The 27,584-nt window shown below is 42.5% G+C and overlaps 1 protein-coding gene across 5 annotated transcripts in view; it reads right to left on the reverse strand.

The window, feature by feature from the left end:
* Nucleotides 1–27,584, reverse strand: part of JARID2 (jumonji and AT-rich interaction domain containing 2) — a 225,347-nt gene that overhangs the window by 114,343 nt on the left and 83,420 nt on the right. For all 5 annotated transcript variants that reach the window (XM_065832129.2, XM_071804596.1, XM_065832130.2 and 2 more), the window contains exon 2: nucleotides 15,033–15,168. Coding sequence is in view for 1 of the 5 variants with exons in the window: in XM_071804596.1 (XP_071660697.1) it covers nucleotides 15,033–15,168 (136 nt within the window). In the remaining 4 variants the exon portion in view is untranslated. The remainder of the gene's footprint in view (nucleotides 1–15,032; nucleotides 15,169–27,584) is intronic.

The raw sequence follows: 27,584 nt of genomic DNA on the forward strand, positions 1-27,584 counted from the left end.
GTAGCACAGGTACAACATGCTGCGTTTTGGAAGAGGCAGGAATCATCGTCAGCTTCAATGCTGGGACCCCAATTAGCCTGTAACCTGCACCAAGCACTTGATGCACTGACAATCTTTGCTACTTCACCTGCTCAGGTCAAGGTTTAACTCCCATGTATAACTGTTTATTACTAACACCAAACAGCAACACAATAAGGGTGAGAATGAATGTGAACAAAAACATCATTTTAAAGATCTAACCCTCCACCTCCCCAAAAAAGACCCTTGATCGCATTTAATGGCAAAAGAAAATGTATGACTGGATCCCAAGTGGCAAGCAGGATGTGAGATGGAAGGAGAGTCCAATTTTTTTCCCTACTGGTATGTAAAATCAGGAAAAGCTTTGGCAAAAGCTAGCTAGATAAAAGTGGACAACTTGTAAAGGAATGGGGTGGACTTTTAAAATTAAATTTCTTTCTGAACTTAAAGACTGCCTCAGAGATATTATGGAAAACACTTTCAAGTTAAAAAAAAAAGTCCTCGGGGACATGAAGGCCTCATTGTTTTCCTCAAACTTTATATGTCAACACACACACATGCATAAAAAAAATCCTCACCTCCCTTCTGAGACATTAAATCCACACAATATTTCTTGGAGAGGGTAAAAAGAAAATGTAGGTCAAGATGCTGAGATAGGGATTGCTTCTGAAAGATGAAAGCGTAAGAGGACTAAGCTTTCATTCCTTATGTTTCTTTGAGATTTCAAACAGAGTGTTATTTGATAATGGTTCCTTTCAGAAAATTGGAATTTAATATAGCTAATTATAAGTTAGAGAATTAATGTACAGTCAGTACTCCAACTGAGTTGGTATGCCATGCTGATGCTTTTTACCAGCATGTCCCCAGTGCTTATTATAGATCTTTTCTCCAAATACTAAGGCAAATCTGCTTTCACATTAAGCTGGATGGCCCAGAAGTTGTGGGGGGAGGAGGAGAGAAAAGAAAAAAAGAGAAATTTATGATCTCCATGGCTGTAACACTGAGCCTCCTGCAAGCAGCCCAGAGTTGTCCTCACGGCACGGCACCATGCAGGAACAGACCGTCCTGCTTCAAAGGGAGCACAGAAAATAAGAGGACAAAGACAGAATGAAAAAACACAAGTAGCTGGAGAAGAAAAGTACAAGGAGAAACAGGAAAACACATTTTCCTCCTTCCAATTAATACGGAAGTAAAAGGACGATGATAAAGGATGAAGAGCATAGGCAAACAGAAAGAGAGGGAGTACTCCTAATTGTCCAGTATTAACAATGATGTATCTGAGAATTATTTGTCCTATGAGCAACCATAAGTTAAAAAACCTGACCTATATTTCACAGAGAGCAAGCGATATAAATAAGAATATCCCTCATGACAGGCATAAGCAGCAGAAGCAGCTGGATTTGGACCATGAGCAGTTTCTCTGCAATTCGGAAGGAAGCCACACGTCAGTGTTCCAGGGACCTACGCAGGTTTGACACGCTCTGTTTCTAGAGATGGCACCAAATATGTTCAGCAACATCTGCTGCACATCACTGGTTAGTACGTAAAGTAAAACTGTGGCTTGTGTAGTCTTAAACATAGATCGCATTTAAGTGAATTTTGAGGGGGAAAATGCATCACGGGAAACTCTGCAATCTGTAAGGTTCCGGCAGCTTTGCCTTTGTTTTCCACTGTAGTTTCCAACTAAACACTAAGCCAGCATATTTAAGTTATCCGATGGATGTGTGAGCTCCTGCAACAAAATCCTGTCATTGACCAAGGCACAAGCTCTGTAGTAAGGTCTCAATGAGAAGAGACATACCTAGTTTCTTCCTCAAAACAGTATTTACATTCAGTCGAGCTATAAGCTTCTGGGGAAAAAAGGGGCACATTTTTTTACATAATCAGCAGAAGCTTCTTGCATGTTAGCAGATTAACTCGTCTGAAGTCATATTTTCATTTGGCACGTCTCCACCTGAGCTAGAGAAGGATGTTCCCTATGAAAGCAGCTGTTGCCTTCCAAAATATTCTTCTGCTCCTAACAGGCCATATTGGGAAAAAATCTGTCCCCTATAGAGGGCACCTTCCCCCCCCTTCATACTGGAAGAATTCCCCAAACCCTGCTGAACTTCACACTACTATGCACTTCCAAACCTTGGAGCTGAGGAGTGGTCATCCTTCCTTAACTTCTTCCTTCAAGATGCAGAATAGCATTCATTTTTAGGGTAAGGGAAAAAAACAAAAAAACAAAGCCACATTCCTACCACGCTTAGCACTGTAGGGAACTGAATTTTTCTCATGACAAGAGGACACCAAATCAGTACTTTCCATTGCTTTCAACCTGAGTGAAGGGAAACAGAGCTGGCATGGAAAACACCATCTCCTTTAGTCTACTCTCTGGTTCCTTTAGCCTGAAGAAGCTGGTCAACTTAGGTGAGGAGGGAAAGCAGTCACTGGAGAAAAGCTGAAAGCTATTTTCCCAAAACCTTAGTAAAGTTTTGGAGTCCTTCATCTATACTGGCAGAATTTCTCCTGGAAGTAGGAAAGCACAAACTGTCTTTCTCAGCAGAGTCATTTACTTTCTAAGTTTCCCTGTAAATTTAGTTTTCACGAGACTAGCCCCACTGAGTCCAAGATGATCTGAGGAGCTTGAAATAGAAATTTACTTAGCAGTTACAATTTTGAGCCAGTCAGATGGTAATCCAGCACTATCTTGACATCCAACTACGCCAAGGAAATTGAAGGACTGCAAAACATCTTCCCTATAATCTCTAATATTCAAGTTTGCAGACAGTATCTTAAACTCCTTTTCCCTGTAAGTAAATTATTCTAAAGAAAGTCTGCTTTCTAGGCTGTTAATGGTAGACGCCTAGATCCATTTCAGAAATAAAGGTGGTTTTCTGCGCTAAGCAGTGTCTTAACTAACGGGCCATTTATTCTATTTTATGAGCAGAGTACTTGTATATAACCCTGTGTTATGTTCTGGATGTTAATCAACCTTCAAGATTTTGCATGCCAGTTTTATTAGAGCGCCTTCCATGCTGGCATAAAGGCGACTTTGTACCAAACAGTCTTCCTCCAGCCTAGTAGAGATCAACATCGGTTCATGGCTCAAAAACCGCTCTTTCACAAAGAACTTTTACTCGTCAGTTCTGGTCTCTTGTTAATGAGATTTTAAATATTCAAGGACACTGCTATACTGTGCAAAGGTAATCTATGAAAGAGTGCATTTAAATCTACAATTGCATGTGGGCCATGTTTACCTACTTAGCTAAGACAGCCTTGTCCATTCCAATTAGAGAAGGTCAGTTTTGGGCAAATGTAAAGTGGCATTTGAAGTTCATCCCTGCAGGACAATGAGATGAGGTAAAGCTTCTGGGACAGGCTTCCATCTAAATCAAACTTGACAAGTAGTCCCTAACCACAGATCTCATTGCTCCACAAAAGGCCATCTTTAATTGATTTTGGGGAGGGGGCAGAAGAGCAGCAACAACTATGCTTCAAGAAGATTTGGAATTCAAGCCACATTCTGGTAACTTCTATCCCTTATTCATGGCTTCCACCTGGAGGTAATCGCTGCCGACCTCCCGAGATGTAAAGAGGCAGATAAACTACTGTAGAAAGCACCTAGTTTACTGTCCTGTCGAGCAGATAGTCACATTAACGAAGCATTGGGACTCTTCTCTTTGGAAGAGAAACAGCATGCTCCTGGACAAACGCACCACAGGCACCAACAGGAGGGAAGGGGAAATGAAGTCCTCCATGCAGAACTGCATAACAGGAATATGTGTCTCCTCAACCTCAGCCCACTCCCGTATGACGCCTCAAGTTTTGAAGCTCTGCACAACTCCACCTTCTAGCACCTGGAACAAGGGAACGAGGAGGGCCTGAGGCTCCAAAACCAGATCCCAACATCACAGCAAATGAGCCAGGGCCAGGAAGAAACAGAAGAGGATCAAATTCTTCTTAAACCCTCTCCACACAGTACACCTGTATCTGTGTGCTTCAGTACAACCCAGTTGCCTTTTCTCAGTGTTTGCTATGAGAGGACACGCTGCTACCATTGTTCTAGCACCCTCTTGCTGACATGGTGACCACATTTCCGCTCTGAACCAGAATGAAAATTCATATGCTGCAAAGAAAGGGAACAACTGTACTAATCACTCTGTGCCATTTTCGTAACTTTTAAGTTTCTTTCAATCTCTCCACATACACAGCAGGCATGACACAGAAACACTGGGGTGCTTTACAGCCACAGTAAACAGAGCCTCTTCAAAAACAATTGGCCATTTAATGGTTTCACCTTTCACAGCACCAGGAGACAACCACTGTCTGAGGGAGGTGTTTTAGGAAGAACCTGGTTTTAAGGTAACCTGGCTGAAACAGAGCGGGTCAAGGTGCAATTTACCTCCAACATGTCTGTTAACATGCACACACACACACACACACACACATACACAAAGACTAGAATAGGTTGAAATATTTTTAAGGTTGGCCGCTACAGAAGCTAAGTGAGGGATGAGTGAAGGCGGAGGAAAATGCAATTAAATTCTGGTGCGGTATTCTGGCATTACTCAGAATGGTTGGCTGAAGCCAAATCTTTTGCAGGAAAAGTGGCTTATCTCCTGGCTTCCCAAATTGCACCAGAGGTCAGCTGAAGAGGTTTCAGAAGTTTGCCAGCTCTGTCCCTCTGTGGAATCCTTGGCAGATTGCTCCAGCTGGGCTCCTTCCAGCTCTTCCCTTTTTCCATTTGAGCATATAGCTTCAATAAAGAAAACAAGATGAAGGCTTTCAAAGATAACACAGTCCTTCACAAGCAGATGCAGAACAAAGCACAGGAAATTCTGAGCAAAGTAAAAAATGAATGTTGTCTGTTCAAGGCTTATCTGGAACGAGTTAGCCTCTTAGTGGACAGATCTGAAACATCACACGGTCCCAAGTGCAATTGCAACGCTCACTAACAGACTTGTGAGGGGAGGAAACAGGATGGGTAAGGGTGGAAAGTCAGCTGCCTTTCGCTCTTGGAGCTGGAAACTCCTTCAGATGAACCAGAAGCAACACTTGTGAATCAGGCTTGTCACTGTCATCCTGTCGCCCTAAGCACAAGACTTCTACATTTATACCTTTGACTGGATACCCCCTTCACAGTATTAAATTAATTTAAATTGGGAAATAAAGGACATCAAAGGCAGGTTATTGAAAACATGTATTCATCTAATTCTGAATACAACATCACATTAACTGTATGTAATAAATCTGTGCCAGTCAAAAAAGATATAAAAATGCATGTGCATTTATTATGATGTAGAGCAATCTGCTATGACTTAACAGTATATGTGCTAAGCTATACTTATTTTCCGGAAAACATTCTCCCACAAGCTCTGGGAAGTATCTGCCATGTGATGAACCTCTCATCATCATCAGTTATCGAGAGACAGCAGTTACTTCAGAACAGTTTCTTGGAGATTTAAAATCAAAAAGATCCCAGTAAAAACCAAACCAAAATGTGGGGGAGGCATGAGCTCAGAGCGCAGACCCAGGCTGTTATGGGCCGTGAAATCAACGTGACTAATTCCTGAAGAGTTTTGTTGCTCCAAAAGGCGACTGATTTTCTTGCTTTCCACAGAAGAAATTCTACTTTCAAACATGAGCTGATGACACCTAAAAATAACGCAATATCAATCTGCTTATGTTTTCAGTTTACTCCATGTCACTGCAAGGATCCCCAAATACATTGCGACTGGCAACCCGTATACTTAACAAGTCAAAGCCTGGGAACACTGGTAATGAAGGATATTTGAGGTGAAGATTAGGGTGCATTGGCAGCTATGTCAGGCAACTTGCAAAAGTGGCTGCTGTGGCCATCAGCAGTTACAGCCATCTATCACTCATCTCTACTTCTTTCAAAACCACTTCACTGCCAGGGTTGACACAAGAACGTTTACAGCACACAAGACATCTGCTCTGATTAAACACAGCCTAATGGCCTTAATAATGTCCTCCTGGACCAAATATTAACAGTTCTCACACTCTTTCCACTCTTTCAGAGAGCAAGCCATTTCTAAAATGCCCCCCGCCCATGTAAAGGAAAAACTGCTGCAAAGGTTGTAAGACAAAAGACGGGCCCTTGAAGACTGAAAATATGTTCTAATACTCTGAAAGTGCTCCCTAAAATGTAGTCTTGCGCTAAGAGCTCAAAGGTATAGTGTGAAAATAATCAGCAAAAGCCTTATTCAAAGCTAAGCACAGATACAGTTTCAGAAAATACAGTTCCCCAGGACTGACTACACCAATCTGCATTTCTGAGTCTGTGTGCACAACTGAAACTTCTCTCTGCTTTTACTTGTGACACTGATTTTATTTCCTGTTACATTCCTATTTTCTTAATAAAATACAGTATGCTATTTCAATGACTTTTTCTTTCCCTGCTATTTTTCTGGTTAGATCACTTATTGTTTGTCCTTCAAATTAAAAACACTAGTTATTTAATGCACAGTTTCCTTCTGCCAATCATGGGCAATAGGGGATCAACAGGAATACTGAAATTTAAACCGTCATTAGAACAGCAGCTACATATTTGAACCTGCAGACCTTTGGTTTCCACTAGAACATTTTATTAAAACACTAAAATAATAGTAATGATAAGCATTTGGCATCAGACAGAAAGAGGTAAAGTACCTTTCTTCCCCCTCCCACACTTTCTGAGAACTATTGCTCTTAAAACAGAAAAGCACTGTGCTCACTTTTTCTGAGCATACTGCAGGATTGCTGCCTTCAGCTCCACTTTGTGCCCGCACTTTGCACGAAGTTTTCCATCCCTTTCAATAGCATAATCCACCAGAAAGAAATCATGCTGTGGAACTCCATCATCTAGACCACCTTCAACAGCTGTTTAAATTTGTTTTGATTTCTATGTAAGCCTCAAATTATCTCTTTAACTCCTTTACACAACTCAACAGCTGGAGAATGTGACCCACATCAACCACCAGTTCTCATCTCAGCAGGTCACCAGCATGAACTTCATCCACTCCAGCCTGTCAGCTTGAAGGATAATGCTCTAGGCAGATCTCTCTGTTTTTTAACATCCCAATAAATATCTAATCATTAAAAACAAACAAACAAACAAAACCACAACAAACAAACAAACAAACAAACAAACCTAAACTTCTTTGTCTGCCAGCTAAAGAAATAGTTGCATTAGATGCACTGCTTTGGATTCTCACCTAATATTGCAGTCAAAAAAGCAGCTTTGCATGAGTTATGTCTTACTCTCACTTCTAAAATAAGCAAACCAGAATTGGCAAAAGGTACAATTTTTAACAGAGCTGGCAATCCTACAAGGTAAAACCACAACCATCCTTTTGGCTGTATATGCCAGCCAAAAATATGCCAGGGTGCAAATTTAGGTTGGTTGGCAATCTTATGGCTGCCAAAGACAGGAGGAAGTAGTTTGCTTGTCTGCAGTCAAGGGTGCTCTCTGGACTGCAGACTCAAACAATAAATCTGAATGACCCAGAGTCAAGGAAAACAAAGTTGTTGTCCCCTGTTGGGGTTAAGGCAAAGATCTGTTTCACAGACAGTCTATGCAATGAATTTCACCACTACAGCAGCGCTGGTTTTCTCGTTTTTGTTTGTTCATTTGGTTTTGTGTTTGTTTTGGTGGACTGTTAGGGTTTTTTTTAGATAAATAAATCTAACACCTACACTTGTGAAGCACTTTTCAACAAATTTTTAAGCCATTTTTTCTCCTATTTCTGGCAACCGTTGTCCCTTCCAGCATCTGAGGCTGTGGTTAGACAAGACGACTGTGCCAGTCCTAAGGCTGTGGTTAGACACGATGACTGTGCCAACCAGGCAGCTTGCTATCGTAGGAAGTGACAAGTCCGGTTTCCTCCTCTCCAGCTTTCTGTCAAGGTACCCTGGCCCCTCATTTCCACCAAATGTACACTTGGTGCTCAGCTGACCTCTTCATGAACCTCTCTAGTTCACTAAACTGAATAAAATGATGTCTTTTTTAACATCATTTTTCTGGGCTAGTTTTCTGCCACTTTAGTAGGCTGAATTGGCTGCACTGCACGGGTAGACAAATGGCAGAGCCAGCACAAAACAGGAGGTGAAAGGAGGGGGACCAGACCCATCAGCTGCTGCTGAACTCTTTCTTACCTTTCCTCATCTTATTTATTTTAGACGTACAATAACTCAGTCTCTTACAGATTATGCATGCGCCTCTGCAGATTCTTCACTGCCATTCTTATTTTCCATTACCTACAATTAGCAATACGCAGGGAGGCGAGATTATTTTTAGAATTACTTTCACTAGAAATGCACTCGGAGCAACAGCAACTCTTTTTAGATGGCCACGAAATGAAGTTTTAAGAAAATTAATTACACAATTCCTCTGTTTCTTTGGTTAAAAAAATAGCCACCTCTGTTACGTTTGATAGAAGGACGATGGGTATCCTGCAAGAGAAAATTTTCTGTCAGTCTTGCCAAACACTGAAATTGTATTAAGACAGGAGCACAATTTGGACATAATCGAATTGGATAGAGATCACTGAGGGCGCAATTTGGCCTGCAGAATTTTTATACGTGGTAATGATGGAAGAGGCAAACAGAGCCTGTGTCATGTGCTGGGTTTGGCTGGGATAGAGTTAATTTTCCTCATAGTAGCTAGCAGGGGGCTATATTTTGGATTTGGGCTGGAAACAGCATTGATAACACAGGGATGTTTTAGTTATCACGGAGCAGGGCTTACACAGAGCCAAGGCCTTTTCTGGTCCTCACCCCAGTCCACCACTGAGGAGGCTGGGGGTGCACAAGAGCTTGGGAGGGGACACAGCTGGGATAGCTGGCCCCAACTGACCAAAGGTATATTCCAGACTGTATGACATCATGCTCAGCAATAAAAGCTGGGGGAAAAGAAAAAAGGGGGAAACATTCAGTGTTAATGGAGTTTGTCTTCCCAAGTCACCACTCCACGTGATGGAGCGCGGCTTTCCTGGAGATGGCTGAACACCTGCCTGCTCATGGGAAGTGGTGAATTAATTCCTTGTTCTGCTTTGCTTGCATGCACGGCTTTTGTTTTTCGTATTAAACTGTTTTTATATCAACACACGAGTTTTCTCACTTTTACTCTTCTGATTCTCTCCCCCATCCCACTGCGGGAAAGTTAACAAGTGGCTCTGTGGTGCTTAGTTGCCAGCTGGGGTTAAACCATGACACAGCTGACGAACAAGCAAGTCCCTGGCAGGCTCAAAAATGAATTCTGTTCTAAAAAACAAAGAAAGGAAAGGAGATTTGGAAATTTTCAATGGAGCCCAACCCAAACATCCTGTTATTTATTTGTTAATCTTTAAATTCACTTGACAGCAAGCACCAAAGTGAAAGTCATGTTGAGTACCATGACAAATCTGTTCAAATGCTTATTTTCTGAACCTTTTAGTTGAAAACATTTATATTTAATCACAGTTTACAACTAGTCAAAAAGGTTGTTTACTCTGAATGTAAAGAGAAAATATTGCAAAGTTGAAAGAGGTATTTCTGTTTCTCTAAATGCATTTTAAAAATCCACTTACACAGACAAGGGTCCTTGGCACACTTACAATCTTCTACTAAAGCTTAGGAGACAGATAGATATTACCCAATGTCAACAAACGCAATTTCACATCACTGATGGAGTGAAAAGCTCCCTAGACAAACATTAGCATAAAACCTTCTTCCAGTATTTAATTGCAGCCTTCAGAAATAAGAGAGATGAAGTTACCAGTATATTTGAACCATCACAGTGAATGAAGAGCAATACCTCCTTGTTCCAAACTAAAGGCTGAGTGGTGGTCCAGTCTCTGTATCCACACCAGGGAGGAAGGAGGTGGGTGCTGCTCTGGGCATGCAGGGGTGCAGCCAAAACAGCAGCACTTCCCTGAGGGCTGCTGTGCTGTCATCTGTGCAAGCGGGAAGAGAAGAGACGTGGCCTCAGCCCAGAGAAGATGTGGCAGCCCTGCTGGCAGCTGCTGCCAACCCCACGTAGTTGGCTTTTGGTGACTAATGCACGACACTGAGTTGAATCACACGGCTTAGCTGTGTTTGGGCATTTCTACCACGCCTATCACAATTCTTACGCCAAGCCTGGGGTGCCATCTACACAGCCAGGGAAAAGAGGTTTTACCAACAAGCTGGAGTCGGATGAACCCAGCCCCATGCCACCATACCACTGGGCACCCTCATTTCAATACAGCCTTCTGGGGACCGTCAGCAGAAAACCCCCACGCAGCAAGCAGGAAAAACTTGAAAATCTGTACAGCAATGACAAAACAGCTATTTCCATACAGCACTGCTGCCTACCCCAGCCAACCTGGCCAGCCTAGGGACAGGCAGATCGTAGAGTCAGAGCAAGCTGCTGCCGCTGGGTCCGGCACCGCAGTGCCACCACAGGCTGCCTCACAGGCTCCTGCATCTCTGTGCGGAGACATTTTATTTCTGGAGAAAGCAAACCTCCACGAAAAGTCATGTTAGCGTTTGCGTGGGAACAGCTGAGGGCAGGAGCAGACCAGCACAAGGGAGGAAGGGGGACCACAGCTACCCGTGGACCAACCACCACCTCCATCAAAATGCTGACACAGTTCCTACTCTGTTTAAAGAACACACATAAAATGGATAAATACATTTAACAACCCTAAATATAAGGTGAAATGTCTCAGAATAGCAAAATTACGTATTTTTACTCATCTCTATTTACTAGATGAGAAAGACTTCCAGCTTATGCCATGAACTAAAGCATCCCCTCGGATACATTCAACTTCCCAATTAGATCATGTTTGCCACAAGCTTAAGTTATCTGGCACGTGTGGAAATTGCTATGACACCTTTCTAGGAAAAAGTATAGCTGGTGAAAACACACTATCTGCTTGAATAATTCTCGTGTCTGGTTTCTTATCTCTGTAGATTAACTAACCACCTTAAACAAACAAACAAACAAACAAAATTTGGCACTTTTCTATTTACAAAACACTAGCACTTCTGTAACACAAATTTATTCTTTATTACAAGTTTTGAAAAATAAAATTTAAAATCTTATCTCATTAAAATTTTCTGTATGACATACTCTTTTGAGGGTACTGGATTTATTCTCATAATCAGAACACGAGCAATAATTACATCTTTCATTGCCTTTTTTAAGGCCTTATCTCACATTCTGAGCTACACAAGACGAAAACCATTTCCCAAGGGAATTAGTTTTCCTTTTAGACGAGGATCTCTGAAAATTGGTATCACTATTCCAAACACCAATCCCTATTCTTAAAATCCTAACGCAAATGACAGGCAGCAGTAATCAAAATCACTAAAGACGTCCCTCCGGGATTTCCAGCGCACGACCTTGTTTCCATAATCAGAGTTCCCGTATCCCATTTAGGGCTGCAGAGGGTTTCTTGACAAGCGGCAGAAGCACCTCCTTCAGATTTCATATTCCCACATGCTGGAGAGGAACATGTAGCAAACAAAGGCATACTCTGCAAATACCTGGAGTCAACATAAGCACACATCCAACTATACAATGGCCATAATACACCCTCTCGCCCTTCTCCGAAATTCTTCTAGCTGGAAGTGGGGAGAATAAGAGTAAAGAAAATAGAAGAACAAGATAAAAAAGTAACTGGCAGTACAAATATGTAAGCAAATATTTTCAGGTGAGAAGGAGATATAAAAAAGGTTGGAGTAAAGAGACCTGCAAACACACCACTGCTTCCAAACAAAACCCCACTACTTTAATCAGAACCACCTAAGTAACAGAGTTTTGGCCACAGACCTAAAACTGCAGATTGTTTTCAGGATAACAAATATCTTTAATAGGCAGAGACAGTCAAGATATTACAGTACATATCTCCAAAATTAGTCTGAATTTTTATTTATTTAAAATTTTATTTTTCTTTTATTATTCAGAGAGGCACAGAAGTTAATTGTCTCTGCATCATCATGAGCACATTTTAGAACTTGCAGAAACCTTAGCACAGAAAAGATTCCTGTTAATGAGTTCATCTCTCACATTTAAAATGAACTTGCTTTTTGCACTGTCAATCAAAGAGGCATCATCATTTCAGCTACCAAATCATTAACAATACTACTGTACTCATCAGCAAGCTGAAATACTACTTACAATCTATTTTATACGAGTTTAGTTATAGCTTGGTAAATGCTGGCAAAGCAACTACTGTAGCATGTTTATGCAACTTCAGCCACTTCAAATCCATAAAAACTTCTTGAAGATGCCAGCTGAAAGGGGCTGGTGGGTATTTTACCTGCCTCTATTGCTAAAGATAAGTACTCCCTACTGAACCAAATTACGGGTTGCAAGTCTGTAAATGAATAAATTTAAGGGATGAGAGTTATAAAACCAGAACAAAAAAACTCTCTCTGCACTACAGATGGTGGCACTGAGATAAAATCCTGCTACCTAATTGTTTGCAGTCCCCTGAGCTCTTGGTATGTGAGACCAATCCACATTTCCACCTTGAGCAGACAGCTCGGAAAGCTTGAACCTCACTCAGACCCCACCTTTTCACTCCTGGAAATGGTTAAATGTGCCAGGCTTTGGAAGGTAGAGCTATTCCATTTTCAACAGCTGAAGAAGCAACACCCTTTAGAGTTCACTAGGGACAGGGTTGTGCAGCACAAACCCTACACTTCATGTTTGCAAGGCAAAGCACCCTAACCAGAATTCAAGACAGCCCAAGAATTCAAGACAGCCCAAGGAGCCCAGCTTTACAGAGGCTCTGAACACATTTAACCTCGCATTATTTCAGCTAGATTCCCCTCGTCCCCTCCCCAAGAGCTAGGGGTGCTGAATGTTAATAAACAAAGGACATATCCAAGGAAATGTTTTTACTCCAACAGTATGAAATCCTGGATCTAAGGCTCATCCCCTTAAAATATTACATTTCCCTAAATTCAGAATAGCTTGGTAATTTCTTAGGATGACCTGCTTTTTCCTCAGTCCACAGGGAGCTGTCAATTTCAAAATACAGGGCTACGGGTTTTTTTAAGATGTAATGAATAAATTGTATGTTTAAACAGATTTTCTTAATGTCACCACCCAATATCAATCCTCCTCTCTTTCGCAAATCTCTTTTCTCTGTATAATGAAACATTTTTCCAAATATCAGTGCATGAAAAAAGCTTTTGGACAGTGATGTTGAAATAGAGCAGTGCTGAGACAGGACATTTAAAGAATCATTTAGCAAACAAAAAGAGTAATACAGAATATCATTCTGGCTCAAAAAAAACCCCAAACCAAACCAAACCAAAACAAACAAACAAAAACAAAACAAAAACAAAACAAAACAAAACAAAAAACCACACACAAAAACAACAAACCCCCAAAGAACTGATCACCTTCTTCTGTGAGGGAGGAAAAGCACCAAACGCTATGTTCTCAATGCAAGAGGCAAGCTCTGGAGCCATGAGCTGTGCCACTGCCAGAGGAAGCTGATGGCGTATTCCGCATCTGGTACCTGCACCAACACAGCATTCCCAGCCAACTCACTTTTCATCTAAGCCGCCTTTGGAGAAACTAGACACCATAAAAACCTCAGTCATCCTGTAACCTGGCACACCATCAAAGCCTCCTAACACACAATTACTGTGCTTCACGCCTTTAGACTTTTTTCCTTTGACTAAACAAAACCCCCACAACGAAATAAGAAACTTTCCAAGAGAAATTGTGTTTGACAGAAGATCAATGATGCAGAGGTGTTGGAGGGGAAAAAAGTCAGCGCTGTTTTGTGTACACCTCCAAGCTCATTAATGGCTTGCTGCTAAAGCTAGATGCCCCTTCCCATCAGATCAGTATTTGATATTATTACTGAACTCAGAAGCCTGAGGTCTTCTTCAATCACATTAAGGACTTTGCAATTGCTTACGCAACACAGTAACTTGATCATGCTGCCTGTAGTTATCCAGCCATTCCCCTAGGTTTTTGCCTTGTCGGCAATACCACTCCGTGAAAACACAGTGAAATATGACTCACCGTGTCAAAAACACAAGCTACGTATAAATATGAATAACCTACCAAGTAAGCACCCAGCTGCTGCTTTAATGCATTAGCACATGTATAGTTATGCACATGCCTAAAAGGAGCTGCCATAAACCTCCACAGAAAAACAAATAAGCTCTTGTGAATGAAGAGAAAACCATAAGCCTGCCCAGAAATCTGAATCCTGCTAGTCATCACTTTCAAGGCTCAAGCCAGCATGACAAAGCCTTTTCAAGAACCGCTCCTGTGTCAGGGAGTGAATCTGAAAGAGACGCGCTTTATATTCACCACTCAGGACACCATAGCTTTTTTAAGCAAGCTCTGAGGGAAGGGGGAGCAACAGATAATAATTGACCAAAGGATTAAATAAATAAAATTAAACTCCTTTCCGGTCTCTGTCATCTCGGTTTGACTGCGTGCCCTTTTAAAACCTTTAAATGACTGTTCTGTGAATTGCTAAACTAGGTGACTCCACTGTCCCAGTGTTTGTGTCCTCTCAGTCCTTTAAATCTTTTTATGTAGGTCCTATACTATTTCACCTCTGGACAACAGACAGCATGGACCGAGATCACTTCAGAGATACAGAAGCTGGTCAGTCAGTTTCTTGCATCTGAATGACAGAGTAGTTAAATTCTGTCTGAATGTCCTTCCCCAAGATAACTGAAGCCAATCACCTTTAAATGGATATCTTCTCTACTGACTTACTCAGCACATCAGGGAGTAGGACTGACCAGAGAAACCTCCTTTTCTACCAACAGCAGCCTGTCCCTGTCCTCCCACCTGACACCCACCCTCCACCCCTATCCCCATCTCAATGGCTTTGCCAGAAACCAAAACATATGGATTGTTCAAACTGGGCATTTTAAGCACTTCAGAAACAAGTTCTTCTGTGCAGATCAAAAGGGCGCAGTGCATGCCAGGTGGTGCACTGGTCTCCCTCCTCAGTACAGCAAAAGAATCACACTGAAAAGCCCCGAGTCCTTCCAGCGGTACCGAAGGGGCAGCTCACCGTTCACTGCCTTGAGGCTCCCGCTGATGCCATCGCCGTGCTGCCGCTTCTGTGCGTTCTTGAACTCCTTCAGAGATAAATAAAGGACCTTCCGCACCACTCTCTCCTCTGACCAGGGAATCCCATCGCTGTCATCCTAAAGATGGAAAGGGAAAGGAGAGGTCAGTTACATGCATCTGAAACAAAAACAAAACACACAAAACTCAAAAGCCAAAGGCTATACAGGTTACTTTTAATAATAATAAATAAAAAAAAAATAAAAAAAATAAAATAAAAAAAAGAAGCTGAGGAAAAATACTGTCCCTCTAATCCTTTATCCTGCAAACAGCAGTAGCCATGTACAAGGTGTTAAGACAGGAGGTGAAACCTATTTGTTAAAACCCTCCTAATGAATTTCTTATGGAGAAATTTATTACAGCCTGGGGGGGGGAGGGCAGCAATTTCTCTTGTTGCCATGTTGGCCCTGGTTTGTGCCTCTTGGCTCAGGACTTTTTTTTCACTGGCTTACTGATTTGCATCTATTGCAGCATTACAGTGAAGCTGTACATCAATAACAATCAAGTTATTCTGAATTTATCTCACTGTAAAGCCAAGTGCCATTTGGCCCACAGGGCATATGTTTTCTACTTTATTTTTAGGAGAAAAATGTTATATTGTCAAAAGGAATACTAGTGTATGTCATATTTAATACTGGCTTGTGTTAAAAGATTAATTCCCTGAAAAAGCATTTCCCTAAAGCCTTTAGCATTCACATAAATTAAGCCAGCAAACTGATATAAAGACCTAAGTTAGATCAGGTAAGTCATCATATTTTCATAAGCCCTGTAATTGTCTCAGGGTCTTTAAAAAAATCACTGTTTGAGCAGTCTTGCCCTCAAATTCCTCAAGGGCTACATCACTGCCAAGCAGAAAGATTGACATTTACAGGCAGGTCTTGTTTAGGTAAGCATACCACAGCATACTGCCACACTGCACTTGGAAACCCCAAAAGCCGCATCAGCAGCCCCCATCAGAAGGCAAGAAGAGTTTATACCATCCCACCTGTCAAAGTATTGATTGACACGATAGAATCACAGAACGGTCTGGGTTGGAAGGGACCTTAGAGATGATCTAGTTCCACCCACCCCGACCATGGGCAGGGACACCTTCCACTGGACCAGGTTGCTTGAAGCCCCGTCCAACCTGACCTGAAATACTTCCAGTGATGGGGCATCCACAGCTTCTCTGTCCTATGTCTCACCACCCTAATCATAAACATTTCTTCCTTATATTTGCTACCCTCTTTCAGTTTAAAGCCATTACCCTTGTCCTACCATCAACTTAAAAGAAAAAAATATGCACAGTTTAATGTGCCCACTGACAGGTTTTTTTTTTGCCTCCTCTACTGAGATACTGGCATTCAGCTGCTGAATTGTGATAAACACTCCCCACCACCACCACCACAAAAAAAAGGAAAAAATTACTTGAGAGCCCAGAACAGGAAGAAAAGGGGGCAACACAATGAGTGCAGTGAAAGCAGCCGGCGTTTCTGGCAGCGGGATGTGTGCTTCGCTCGAGAGACAAGCTACTATACTTTGAAGAAGGCCGAGCTATGCCCAGGGAACTTCAGAGGACAGGCAGCTTTTGGGCCAAGAAAGCAAACTTTGTAATCCAACCCCTGGTCACCCCCCCAAAAAAATCTCCAGGCAAACGTTTTAAAAGGACTAGTACATCCAGTTACTTTGTCAACAGAGGTTTACATGAACAACTCCAGCTTACCATTTTGCTGCCAACACAACTTCAGCCCTAACCAGAAGTGACACTAAATGTGAGAGGGCTGCAGCCTGCTCAATTTTAACACAGCCTGCCCAAAGACACACCCCACTCACATTCCCACTGACAAGGGCCTAGCGGGACATCACACATTCCTGTTTCCAGAGAAACTACTTGTTAAATCCTGGAGGGAATCACACTCAGTTGCAAAACATTCATAAGCACCTCCAGCTCCCACCCGTGTCACGGACGCAGGCCTGCAGACACTGCTTGCTCCCTTCATTGGCATTTGTTCAAATCTCCAATATGACGGGCAGCAAACATAAGGAAGAGGACGAAGAGCCCTCTGGCCAGGCACCCTTCTCCTGACTCCAAAGCCCAGATGAGTTACACAGAAACCCTAACACGAGGTAACAAAACCACCACCCTGTATTTTTATATACTTTAAAAGCCAGGCATACACAAGACACATGTAAGGATTGAGTCCAGCTAACATAAGGTGTACGCAGAGACATGCTGCTGTCCTTAGCCCCCATCAGCCGGACATCTCTCTTCTGTGAAACACTAGATGCCCCCTGAAGACACAAACCAATCCCTTCCTCCACCAGATCCTACAGTCATCAAGAAGCTGGAATTGCATTAAAGCACCCATCGGTTCCTGATCCCAGTGACCCTTTAATCTCTGCTAAAAATGCAGAAAAAAAAAAAAAATCCCACTTAAATCCACTTCACCACAACATCTCACTGCAAGGAGCACATGGCAGTGCTTGCTGTTTCAGTAGCAACAGGGTGAAACCCGCTGACAGGATTGATCTTTAAATTGGCCAGCCAACAGCAACAGGTAAAGGACCACTGGCAGGGATAACCCATGCCGTGGACATGTCTGTTACCATCCCTACTGCAGGAGGGATTGAGATAATCACCACATGTCAGAGGCCTCTGGTCTGGGCCACCCTCTCCAAGTATTTTTGTAAACAGCCTGAAGTCATCTCCCTATCCCCAGACAACATGCTGGACATGCAAAAGGATGGCGTGCAAAGCGGAACCCTATTTTGTGAGGGACAACGCTGCCAAGATGTTTTCCTGGTACCAGCTAGAGGCTCCAGCCCTGCTGCAGGAGATGCTCCTGCCTTCCCACCAGCTTGGGGCCCATGGGGGCCACAGTGCCACCAGCAAAGAGATGGGAGACAGGAACAAGAACCTCCCTCAGTAGCCCCTGAATCAATGCAGCAACACTGCACACCACACTCGATTCATGGAGCTGTAAAACTCAAGGTAACCCATATTGGATTTACTCCCACCTCTATAATAGCAGCACCCTGTACACAAACGCCCACAGGTGAGTCTCTCCACACCAGAGCTTCCACCAGCGCCGCTGTGCCGACACTGCAGCCACTGTCCTGCTGACGCTGCTCTGTTGTGGGCTTTCCCCACACCCATCACTCAGCTTGTAAAAAGGTCCTCGAGTTCCCCAACATTGTGTTATCCAAGGTCAGCAAAATAAGGGGCTGAGCCACTGCCAGCACCCGCATTCCCGCGGCTCCATACGCAGGAGCAATAAAAAGGTTTCACAATTGTCGACAGCATCTTCCCTCCAGCCTGCGGCACAAAAGCAGCCGCAAGCCGGAGAAGCAGCTGAGTCGGAGCCCAGCTGAGCTGCTGCTCCTCGGGCAACGCAGCTCCAGCTCCCGACACGTTTAACCATAATTACATGGGTCAGATTGTCTCTGCCTCGTCACGCCAGTGCAGGAAGAGCCGCTCTGCGCTCACGCTGCCAACAACTGGAAGAGTTACCTCACTTCAGCAAAACAACATACACACACACACCCAGAACCGTTTAGAAATATCCTCAAGTGAAAGCCTTGAGGAACTTGATCTCTGTAAGTTCTCAAAAGCAAACAAACAAAACCCTCAAAGGGACTGATTCAATCTCTGCCTTTAAATATTTCCACAGGGAGCAGAAATTTGATAATAGATGGCTCCCGAGGCTGGCAGAAAGGGGTATAATATAATCCAACAGCTGGAACTCAAATTCAGAAAAACGCAAGAGAGAATTAAAGAACAATTTCTGCAACTCTGCAAGTAATTAACCATTGAAACGACTTATGGAGTACTAATGGATTGTCCATTATTGACTTAGACCCAAAAAATGACTGAATAACATCCTGAACTGTAGGTTCATCACTGCAAACCCATAGCCTTCACTGTGCGGGTCAGCTGAGATTATTTCTGTCTCCTAATCTGACAATGAGTTTATAAACTTTGTAAAAAAGTAACAGACACAAACACGTCAGAAGCCCTGGGGCAAAGTTAAGAAACACAACTGCATCATTTCCTTTAAACCCCCCAAAAAATTAATCATGCCACCTTCTTTGTTATTCCATTTCGGGGAACCACACTTCGTGCATTTTATCTGAACCTCTGCTACCAAGGCAGCCAAGCGACAGTTCAGCAAGTGGAGCCCGAGGGGACAGGGAAGAGGATCACAGAAATCATTTCAGTTGGAAGAGACCCTCAGGAGCACAACCTCCCTTTACCCACACAGTATGTTCCTGCAGAGGATGCTGCCTCATGCACCACAAAGCAGCTCTCTGCCAGTCTCCCTGGCTGGCAGCTTGCTTTCAGCTCTACAGTTGTAGAGGTGATGTTTGTAAAAAAGTTCAACAGCTACTGCCATATACTGCTAATTTGGGAAGAAATGTATGTATATACACACACACGTGCGAGTTTTTTGCTATGTGCATATTAAATGCATATAATACATTAAATATACGATGCATATATATTAATGTGTGCAAACTAAAATACATACATATTAATATATAATGCATACATAAATATAAGTACATATACATACCTACAAACAATCCACATCAATATATAATGTGTATATATTAAGAGCGTGGAGCACCTCCCTTATGAAGAAAGGCTGAGGGAGCTGGGTCTCTTTAGTTTGGAGGAGACTGAGGGGTGACCTCACTAATGTTTATAAACATATAAAGGGTGAGTGCCACGAGGATGGAGCCAGGCTCTTCTCGGTGGCAAACAATGATAGGACAAGGGGTAATGGGATCAAGCTGGAACACCAGAGGTTCCACTTAAATTTGAGAAAAAACTTCTTCTCAGTGAGAGTGACAGAGCACTGGAACAGGCTGCCCAGGGAGGTTGTGGAGTCTCCTTTCCTGGAGACATTCAAAACCCACCTGGACGTGTTCTTGTGTGACCTCACCTAGGCGTTCCTGCTCCAGCAGGGGGATTGGACTAAATGATCTTTTGAGGTCCCTTCCAATCCCGAACATACTGTGATACTGTGGTACAGTTTAGATTATTGCAGTGAAACAGACAGCAGTGTGCCCTGGCAGCCCACACGCAGCCTTCCTACTTCTTAAGCTATACTCAAATCTTTGAAGAAATTTTTTTTTTAAATAAATAAAAGCAAAGCAGGCAGAAGCAACAGGCAGGCTTCACACCGTCTCCTGGGCACATGAAACGTCAGCCTGAAGCAGCAGGCGCTGGTGCTTGCTGCTTTGCTCTACAAGAAGCAGGAGAAGCATACGCGTACACACAGCTCGAGCTTCTCCCTTCATTCACCACCAGATAACAGCATTCTTCAGCCTGGCCCAGCCTTGCCTTAAGCAAACAGGAGTCACAGTCCACAGGATAAAACAGAGCTGGAACAAGGGAGAATGCATGCAGCACTCCATGCTATTTGTTTTACTTTCATGTAAATACTTCAACAGCAGCAATGGTTTTATTTGAAAAGCCAGGACTTTGTAAGGTACAAAGATACTTATAAGCATGTGTGTTATGACTCAGTGTGGCTGGCATGTTTCCAGCTCTCTCTTTGGGTCTTTCCCAAGCACGCATCTCCTGACCCCATTCTTCATGCCAGGTTGCAGAAAGCAAAACAACAAAACACAAACCCCCTCTTTTTTCTTTTTCCAGTGCTGAAGCCAACGCTCGGCTAAAATCACTGTGGCACCCAATGCCCTAAATGAATATGCTTTCATGGTTCAACAGCCCCCAGAGAGTCTTTCCCGCAGATGTAAGAAGGTCATTTTGAAGCAATGGGAAAAATAAACCACAAGCTTCTACCCTTTCCTCAAGGATATTTTTGACGGAAAACTATTTCAACGGGTGTTTTTTTCTGTGTTTAGTTAGCAACAAAACAAAAATCTGTCTTTTGCATGAAAAACAGACAACACATTTTCAGAGATCATATAAATTTTTCAGCAGAAGGACCAAAATGGAAATGTTTGTTTACTAGATTCAAGACCTGCAACAGATTTTTGCCTTTTGGCTGTATATTATCAATGGAAAACAGTTATACCTGTTTTTCTTTAAAAGCCAGACCTAAGAGAAATTGGTGGAAAACCTAGATACGTCTTCCGAGGCTGAAAGAGATCTTCTGTGCAGTCTTGGGGGAGTTACCGCTGCTCAGTGTGATTAGCACGCTTATTCATTTACAAAACCCACTTCCTCAGTGGATGTATGGCACAGCATGAACCTCGTGAGAGAGTGCGAAGTCTTACTACTATATCACCACACGTACTTCCCCTGTTGCGTTAGCAGAGGTATCCATTTTATCTCAAAGTCCCATCGACCTTCTCACCACCCCAAACGCACATTCTACGCACAGAGGAAAACCCCAGTGACGGCCCATTGATGCAAACTCCCTCTCTATATAAGGTGCAGGAACAAGTGGGCCAATCAATGACAAGACCGGAGAAGCTGTTCTCAGCAGAAACTCCTAGCAAAAGTTTGAACTTCCAGGGTAATGATTTGAAACTAGACTCTCATGTATGTAACTGAAGCTATATAAATAAAGATTTTTCTGCTGCTTCTGACAGCTATCATGCTGCTTGGACTTCTTAAAGCCAAGCACAGCATCGTGCAAACTGGATATACCCATATTTCCACAGTAGTACCTTTTGCTTACCATCAGGGGCCCTCCACTCCTTCCCTCCTTCTCTCAGAATAAAGTTCACACTTATTTAATATTTAACCTTTTAATCGAGTTTAACTATCCAGAGAGGATGTAGCAGTTTCTCATTTAAAACAAACTGCTTATATTCAGTGAGAAAAAAGAAAACCTCATGAATGGCTTAAGTTGATGAAGATTGATACAGCTTGGAGACTTTATAGTACAGTGACTCATGCCTTCTGGAAAATGTAATCTGTTCTGTCTAGTTTAGGAAAATAGGTCATGTTTTAGAAATGTGCTAAGTAACATGAAGAAAGGGGAAATTTTTGTTATTAATGGTTCTGCATTTAAGTGCATCTGGTAATTATAGCGATTTTTTCCCTAGCACTTCCAGAAAACTTCCCCAAAAAACTCACATTACGTTACAGTTCTTGACTAGCAGAACTGAAGTTAACATGGCAAAGAAACGATGAAGGAAAATAAAAACCTCTTTTTTTTCCTGCTTTAGCACTTCTCCTACAGCTTTCATCCCCTGCAATCTCCTGTTGCTTTGTGTTCATTCGCCGCCTCCTGCTGCACCAGGGATTGTGTTTCCTCCTTTCAAACCCAATTCTTGAAAGAGCAGCATGCAAGAGAAACACACTGGTTTTTGGGTCACTGAAGGCCTCAGGCACTCAGAGCCCAGTGAGCTTCAACCTGCTCTTGTGAGGATACATTAGGGTAGAAGAGTTACAGTCGAAATTTCCAGACAGATGTCACTGGTGTCTTCATACAGGCTCCCAGATTTGAGGCACGAAAAAATATTCCTTTATCTTAGCCCTAATAACAAAATATTTTAAAATAATGGGTTTTTGTGTTAATTGCTTCTTTTACATAAACTCAGAGGCCTCAGCGATGTTTCTGCACCTCTAGAAAACTACTACTCAATATGAAACTAGTGAAAGCTTACAAGACATCAACTGCTTCCCGTGTTGGTCTGCCAAGAGAAACACTTTAAAAAAAGGCTAAACCCAAACAAATTCAGAGCAAAGCCAGGTCTAAGGTTTCCTAATTTATCAACTTACAGCAGGACTTCAACTTGAACCATCTCTCACCCACAGCAGTGACTCCACAGCTATGACTTTCTTAGGCCAGACTAGGAATCTCATCGACCATTTTGCAACCAGAGAGCGAGAGTTTCGGTCTCTGATGAGAGCCAGCAGCACGTAGAAGCAAGCCACAAAAAGCCAAGGGTGACAGAGTGCTGGAAGAAAGAGGTATGAAGGTACAGGATAATTATTCAGACTGGGAGAGTGGTTTTCATAACCGGCATAAGCAAATCCACCTGCCATCACATGGGATGCACCTGCCACAAGCCCCATGCCAGCACTAGCCCTTATGCGGCCATTTGACCAGCTTGACTGGGGAAAAGAGTCAAAATCTCACCCCAAGACAAGAAAAACTATCATTTTCAGCCAGATCAGCTCCCGTGTGGCCATATGAAAGCTACTGCTGGGGCCGAGAGAATGGCAGGATTGCCCCTTCTAGCAGCAACCCACGCTTGGAGGGATGTAGGCCCATCATGACACCAAACCGTGACGGTCACTGTAAGGAAGGGAGGGCATCACAGGCAGTATTCAGGAAATTAAAATCACTTTTTTGTAATGCAATTATTATAAACCTCAAATATCTCATTGCATTCAGATAAACCATATTCCCTTTGTCCATGAAGAATAATTTACTTTAGGGGAGTGAAAGGGAAATTTGGGGGGGGAGCTGTTAGAGGGACAGGGCCTGCAACATTTCAAGCAGGTTCACAGCCTGACAAGGCTAGATCTTCTGTTTGACTACTTGTAGCAAATTTATACCCAGGCAAAAGCTCTGACTTGATAAATGGGTCCCTTATTTGGTGCTCTCTCCAAAAAAAAAAAAAAGGGAATGACTCCTAAAATGCACCTTGAATTCTCTTCGAAAGGCTATGCTGCATGCAGATACATGCCTCCTGGGCAGAAATCAAAATAAAGTAAGTATCATTTTGCCACACAGGTGAACAGGTCTAAATCCTTCCTGAAAGAAAAACAAACTGACCTGATGGGGGACACTCATGCCACACATCTTCACTTCTCTGAAACGCCATGAAATAATGTACATTTATCTTTGATTACACACTACTAAAAAACTACAGCTGAAATTGGATTAGAAACTTCTGCCACAAAACAATTTATTGCATAACACAACTCTGACAGCCTGGGTTTCTGGCCACCAACTGAGCCTTTTAAAAAATCTGCTGGGCAGCTGCCAAATCAGCTCTTTGGAGTCTTGGCATGTCCGACATCTGAGACAGTAGTCAAGGCAGCCACATGTCCTGTGCCATCCACAGCCCTGCACTTTCATGGTTAAATGGTACCGTCAAAGAACAGAGTAGTACGAGCCATTAAACACACAAAGGTAAAAATCTCCTGCAGCTGTGGATCTGACAACTCTGATCATGCTGCAAAAGACCAAGAGCCACAGCAGGATTTTTTTCTTTTTCAGGATCTGGTATTAATTTAAACATAAAAGTAGCTTATTAAGAAGAGGGGAAAAAGAGAAGCGAAAAGTGGTAGCGAGCTCCAAAGAAACTCTGCAATCCTAGCTGAAAATCTCTGCCATTTATGAATTTCACATTCCAAATATTCTTACTCTGTCTCCAGTTTTAATTAAAACTCTCCACCAAGTACACTTCAGACAGACACATAAAACCCAGTATGCAAAAAGAGTATTCAGCAGCTCAAGATAATGAAATTCAAATATATTCTAATTACTTTCATTTTGATTCAGTTCATATTTTTATAAGGTGTTCAAGCTCCAGTATGCAATCATATGAATATGGTCCAATAAAAAGTGATTTCTGCAGTTTAAATGTCTTCTACTAAGACCCACAGATGTGAAGTTTAATATGGCTAATCCAGTCCTGCTGCATATTACTAATTATCTTAAGACCTTTTTCCACCCTCAAACAGAAAGCCTGATCCTTTACTTGAAAAATACCAACCACTATTGCCAAAATAGTGTCAAGGCAGTAGGGAAGAGAGAAAGACACAAGTGGTGTGTTATAAATTTGCCTTCACTATTTCTACAGGAATTAAAGAGATCTAACTTTTAGCATCTCACAGCATCTGAAAGGTCACTGGTATCAATATTTTAGAGAAGCTGGAGAACTGTTGATATCTTTACCATCTATCCTCATAAGTACAACAGGAGATCAGTGCTTACGTTATTTCTTTGGTAGGACTTTGGTACCTGGATGATGAAGCTTTGCCTATAACAGGAAAAGATCTGCTCATCTATCTGCTTTCTAGGAATATACTAGTATATACCAGCAAAAACCTGTATTTGCTAATACACAACTTATTGCTCCCTCACTGAAATAAATGAACTAGCCCAAAGCCTATATAGCTGAGCTACATTATGAAATACAACTGCTCCCATCAGGGACCTGACATATTCACAGGGTTGAGGGTGGGTACTGAGGTCCCCTTGCAGGCTTGGGAAGGTCACCACAGGCCTGTGGGATGGATGACCCCTGTACCAAGTGGAACAGCTCACTCATTCCCATTTAAACCTTTCCAGTACAGATGGGTTAGGCTGCCTTACAGAGATGAAACAGGAGGTTTTGGCTCATCTGATTCACTTGGATGGCACTGCGGTAGAGCGCACTTGCAGAAAAACCTCCAAACCCCTGCAAGGAGACCACAGCCAGCAGAGGCGCAAGCAGCGCTGCTGAAGCCGGGGTATGGTGAACTCTACCCATGGGGTAACTTGCAGAATGACAGACCTGCGAGTTTGCATAAATCTGACCCAAAGCAGTTATGGTTGATGCACAGAATCCCCTGCCTTAGCCTGGAAATGTTTAATTTGGTTTTCTCCTCTTTCATATCAGTCTTCAGGATGCCACTCATTCAGGCAATCACCAGGTTTAAAAGATTAAAAAACAAATAAAACAAAAAACCCCACACCAAACAAATAAACACACACCACTGAAAACCACACCAAAACAAAAAACAAATAACCAAGTCATCCTGTCAAACTTTAAACCCAGGAGGTGTAATGACAGAGTCAAATGTGCCGAACTTATTGCTGGGAAATCTGAGGATAGTGAGGCCTGAATCAATTTTACTGAACTGGATGGGGAACTAAATCAGTTATATCGACCCGGGTTCTAGGATGGACACGCTGATACTGCACTAAGAGCATGACATGTTGATTTTGCTTGATGTACCACCTAAAAAAGGAGATTTCTATCAGACACTTTTTGTCCTTGTTTACATTCCTGACTGGCAGCATATCCTTTAAAGCTGGCGGAAGAGTATCCATTGAAGCCGCAAGAAGTAAACTAAACCTCTACTCTTCACTCATAAGCCAATTAAAGAAGACATATGAGGACACTCTAAAGCTACTCTAAATGTATTTGCAGGTCAGTTTAGTTACATCAGCAAATTTTCTACACGAAGATAAGCTATATAATCAGTGAAAACCTACAATTTAAAGCTTTACCAAGCTCACCCTTCAGTATTAAATGTATTTGACTTCCAAAATACTACCCAGTGAAAATACGATGGTATTTTAGTAGCACAGGGAAGGAAATAATAAAATTGGCTTTTGCTCAGTGAGGCAGTGGCTCAATAACAAATCAGATACATGCACCCCAGTAACTTCCCAGCCGGCCCTTGAAACATTTTTGCTAATAGCCATTGCCAGAGGAGGGTGAAGGCCATTACCTGGAACTGAGGCTGGAGCAGACTGCTCAGGGTACTGAAGTCAAGAATTTCGGCCTAGAGCTACACTGAAGCACTGCTCTGCCATGCACTAACTCCAGTTCTTACTACAGTTTAAAACGTGAGAGAAGAGGAAGAGCTCATGGCTACTCCTAACTCTAATGATCTGGCCTGACTTGTGAAGCCACAACTACATCTCCCCTGATAAGAGGCAGCTGGAAGGCTTTGTGGAGAGGGGAAATTTAAAAAAAAAAAAAAGTTCTTTCTTATGGAGATAGCAGACTTTCCTAATTGCACAGAATGCTTTTTACCACACAGGTGTTTCACAACAACTAGATCTGTGTTAAACTGATAAGGAAAAAACATAATCAAGTTTTGACCCTTCCATGATCTTTTCCCTTTCCTTTTTTTTTTCAAACAACACGTCTGCATGAGACCTTTCAAAATAAGGGCCTGGTCACTTTTCCTTCTCTTTTGCAGGTTTCTGGGTGGGGGTGATGCAGAGGTCGGGTGCTCAGTGTCCACGCTGGCACAGCTCATGCAACCGGGGGTCTGCAGAGAACAAGCCCCCCCACTCCACGAAGAACTGTTTGGGTTAGTGTTCAATTCCCTCATCCCTCCTCCGCTCCCTGATCAATGGCAACATTCAAACTTTACTGAAGATATTAGAAGCACATCAAAGGCAACCATTAAGCTTTTAAGTGCACTAATTGACATTTTAGCACTTACAAACCCATCTATGTGTTCTATCCATCTATTTAAGAGACTTGCTTCCCTGCCTGTAAGAGTTCCCATGTTCTTAGCAGGCAGAAGGGGATTTTCAAAGCTATCTTTTTTCACAGACAGGATTTTAGAGAATTCAAATTACAAATATAATGCACTTCAAAAAGTAACGCGTTTCACAAATTTAAGAGCTCTTCCATAAAAGCTGTAAATGGCATCACAGCTATGACTCACAGGCTTCTAAGCTCCAATGAATTCTGCAGCTGTTACGGCACGTCAAAGCCAAATCATTGTTACCTTCACACCACCACAACTGAAAACCCCAGCTATGATATCACAAGCTGCATGGTGCTACATCAAAAAGAATGAGAAAAAAATATATAAAAAGAAAAAAGAAGAAAGAAAAGAAAGAGAAGG

The sequence above is a fragment of the Patagioenas fasciata genome, chromosome 2, assembly GCF_037038585.1.
Source record: "Patagioenas fasciata isolate bPatFas1 chromosome 2, bPatFas1.hap1, whole genome shotgun sequence".
Classification (NCBI taxonomy): domain Eukaryota; kingdom Metazoa; phylum Chordata; class Aves; order Columbiformes; family Columbidae; genus Patagioenas; species Patagioenas fasciata.